Below are 3,564 nucleotides of genomic sequence, written 5' to 3'. Positions count from 1 at the left end.
TAAAGAGTCAACCCACAGAATGGGAATAATTGTTTTTGAATTGCACATCTGATAAAGGATGGATATCCAGAATAATTAGGGAAGTCTTATAACTCAATAAAAACAATAACATATGGTAGTAAAATGAACAAAACCAGTAGAAGAAAATGTAGGTGAAGCAATTCATGACATTGATATTGGTATGGGAAATTGATTTTTTCTTTTGCATATGACTTCAAAAACAGAGGCAATGAAAGCAAAAACAGGCAACTGGGATTACATCAAATGAAGATGCTTTTGCACCCGCGTTTTTGGAAGAGGGAGAGGAAGAATGGCAAGTTTTTGTTTAATGGGTATAACGTTTCAATTTTATAAGATGAAAAGAGCTATGGAAGTGAATGGTATTGATGGCTGCACACGATTTTGAAAATATTTAATACTATTTGATATATGCTTATATAAATAAGATGAAAAACGGTCTTTTAATTTTGCTCCCCCCATGAGAGAAAAACAATGCATACATTCTGATTGTTTCTTAGAAAAGTGAATTTTAGGGGCCGCACGCAGCCACCGAGCCGCTCCGGCCGCGGCCCGCCGCCTCTTAAAAAGAGGTGGCCGGCCTCAAGGAACCTTTGCGGCCCAGCCGGCGGGAGCGCGGCGGCCCGGTTCCCGCAGGGCCGCGCGCAGTCAGGCCGACCCCCGCGGCGCCCAGGCGCGGGCCGGGCCTCCGCCGCCGGGAGCAGCATTTTTATTCAGGCGACGCTTAAGGGAGCCCGCGCGCCCGGTGCATTGTGGGAGCGGCCGCGGCCCGTTTTCGGGAGGAGGCGGAGGGCGCAAAGCGAGCCGGTGGATCAGAAGTAAAAAACCCAGCCAAACAAGAGAGAGGGAGGGGAGGGGCTAACCTGTGAGGAGTGTGGGCCCCAGAACCATGTCTACGCGGGAGTCCTTTAACCCGGAAAGTTATGAATTGGATAAGAGCTTCCGGTTAACCAGGTTTACTGAACTGAAGGGCACAGGCTGCAAAGTGCCCCAAGATGTCCTGCAGAAGTTACTGGAGTCTTTGCAAGAGAACCACTTCCAAGAAGATGAACAGTTTCTGGGAGCCGTTATGCCAAGGCTTGGCATTGGAATGGATACTTGCGTCATTCCTTTGAGGCATGGTGGTCTTTCCTTGGTTCAAACCACAGATTACATTTATCCTATCGTAGATGACCCTTACATGATGGGCAGGATAGCATGTGCCAATGTCTTCAGTGACCTCTATGCAATGGGGGTCACAGAATGTGACAATATGCTGATGCTCCTTGGAGTCAGTAATAAAATGACTGACAGGGAAAGGGATAAAGTGATGCCCCTAATTATACAGGGTTTTAAAGATGCAGCTGAGGAAGCAGGAACGTCTGTAACTGGTGGCCAAACAGTATTAAACCCCTGGATTGTTCTGGGAGGAGTTGCTACAACTGTCTGCCAGCCCAATGAATTTATCATGCCAGATAATGCAGTGCCAGGGGATGTGCTTGTGTTGACAAAACCTCTGGGGACACAAGTTGCTGTTGCTGTGCACCAGTGGCTGGATATTCCTGAAAAATGGAATAAAATTAAGCTAGTAGTCACCCAAGAAGACGTAGAGTTGGCATACCAAGAAGCAATGATGAATATGGCACGGCTCAACAGGACAGCTGCAGGACTTATGCACACGTTCAATGCCCACGCAGCCACTGACATCACAGGCTTTGGGATCTTGGGCCATGCTCAGAACCTGGCCAAGCAACAGAGGAATGAAGTGTCGTTTGTGATTCACAACCTCCCTGTGCTGGCCAAGATGGCTGCTGTGAGCAAGGCCTGTGGGAACATGTTTGGTCTCATGCATGGAACCTGCCTGGAGACATCAGGAGGCCTTCTAATATGTTTACCACGTGAGCAGGCTGCTCGGTTCTGTGCAGAGATAAAGTCCCCCAAGTATGGCGAAGGTCACCAAGCATGGATTATTGGGATTGTAGAGAAGGGCAACCATACCGCCAGAATAATAGACAAGCCCCGGATTATCGAAGTTGCACCACAAGTGGCCACTCAAAATGTGACTCCCACACCTGGTGCCACCTCCTAATGTAGACAGAAATAGCTATTTGGTTTTGTTTTAAAATAGATCTATTTCCTTTATCATCACTTCAATTAAAGACTATAAGCAACAACAAAAATCTCATTGTGTCTACACATCTGGTGACCTTAGGTCGATTGTGAGTGGATACAATTAATAAAATGAAATCCATGGCCTTCTTTTCCTGTTACATTAACTGAAGATGCACCTAATCTTGAGGCAGCTTCTGAGTTGAGAATTATATTGTTATCCAATACTGTTGATTCATTTTGAATCTTTAGACACGTATCTCTTGCCGCATAGGCTCTTTCTAAAGGTGCTTTCACACAGCACAGACATTACCAAGAGTAGTGTCACATAGCAGTTGTGTCTTTTCATTATATGTGTATTTATCATATCAGTCTGGTCTTTTTTTTGTATCTTGGATGGTATTCTGGAAGGTTAGATTTGGTAAGTGACAAGATGGTCTCCTGGTAGTAAGAAGGTTGCATGATTCCTTTGCATCTTTGATTTGTAAAGCTGAGACTAATAATTCAAGAGCATCTCTTTGACCCAGGACATTCTCCAATAGTGCATTCAGTTTCACAAGGCAAGTGCTTCAGTTTGCATGGAAAGCACTTTGAAGACAAAAAAGAAATGTTATTTCTTTTTGTAGCCTTCCTGATATTTACAGTAATATCATTAACTTTTCTTTACTGATATAGCAAAAAAGAATACTTTTTACAATGTAATTAGATGTTCTATAGTGCAACAAGGAATTGCCTTCCAATAGGGAGTTCATGTATAATACTCATTTACAATTCAATATATAATTACGCAAATAATTTTTAAATATAATCAATAATAAAGGCTGTTGTGTGGATGGTAGTGTTTAATACATTTTATATTTTGTATAGTGATTTCAGGCCTTTTGTTTCCTTAAAATCAGCAACTCTAGCCTAATTCCTAGCATTGTTTTGTCCTTTGTGCTAGTACTTTTTTGTGCACGCTTTTTGTGATCTGTTAAAAATCTGCATTGCCAACATTGCAGCTCGAACTTAAAACTTGTTATTCAAATAAATATTTAATTTTTTAAATTGCTCTTGTATAATCAGATGCCCCTTTTAGTATTATTTTAGAAGCGTTGGGAGGGTTTTGCCTAAAGTACAATTTATCGGGGAAAACTAGATTTTAGTTTTATAAAACTTTTAAGTCTTTCATGGGACCTATATTTTCTTGAATTAAATTTTGTAGTTCTAGAACATCTAAAGAGGTGTTATCTGTGTTACTTAAAGCAGAGGCTTCCTTATATTTTAACCTACTAAGCAGTCGGGAGGGTTCCAGTCGTTAAGCACAAGGGCGCTGCATCTTCCTGAGTCTTCGACAGAGGAGAACCATCAAGGGTGCCAGTCCTCCGCAAGGCTTTGAAGGCTTCCTGCTCGCCAGCACTGCAGCCGCACTCCAAACCTGTCGATCCTCGCCAAAGGAACTCTCCACGCAAAGCTACC

At 43.0% G+C, this 3,564-nt stretch overlaps 1 protein-coding gene across 1 annotated transcript; it reads left to right on the top strand.

Annotated features, from left to right (window-relative positions):
- Positions 1-714: 714 nt before the first annotated feature.
- On the top strand, positions 715-3,326 carry LOC124100697 (selenide, water dikinase 1-like). The gene has a single exon (XM_046456282.2). The coding sequence runs from the start codon at positions 908-910 to the stop codon at positions 2,084-2,086; it is 1,179 nt and encodes a 392-aa protein (XP_046312238.1). The 5' UTR covers positions 715-907; the 3' UTR covers positions 2,087-3,326.
- Positions 3,327-3,564: the final 238 nt, after the last annotated feature.

This window comes from Marmota monax, unplaced genomic scaffold (genome assembly GCF_021218885.2).
Source record: "Marmota monax isolate L192 unplaced genomic scaffold, Marmota_monax_Labrador192_F-V1.1 WCK01_AAM20220418_F8-fsc00037, whole genome shotgun sequence".
NCBI classification, from domain to species: domain Eukaryota; kingdom Metazoa; phylum Chordata; class Mammalia; order Rodentia; family Sciuridae; genus Marmota; species Marmota monax.
Note: the sequence above shows the minus strand (reverse complement) of the source record. Positions and strands in the feature narration are given on the sequence as shown.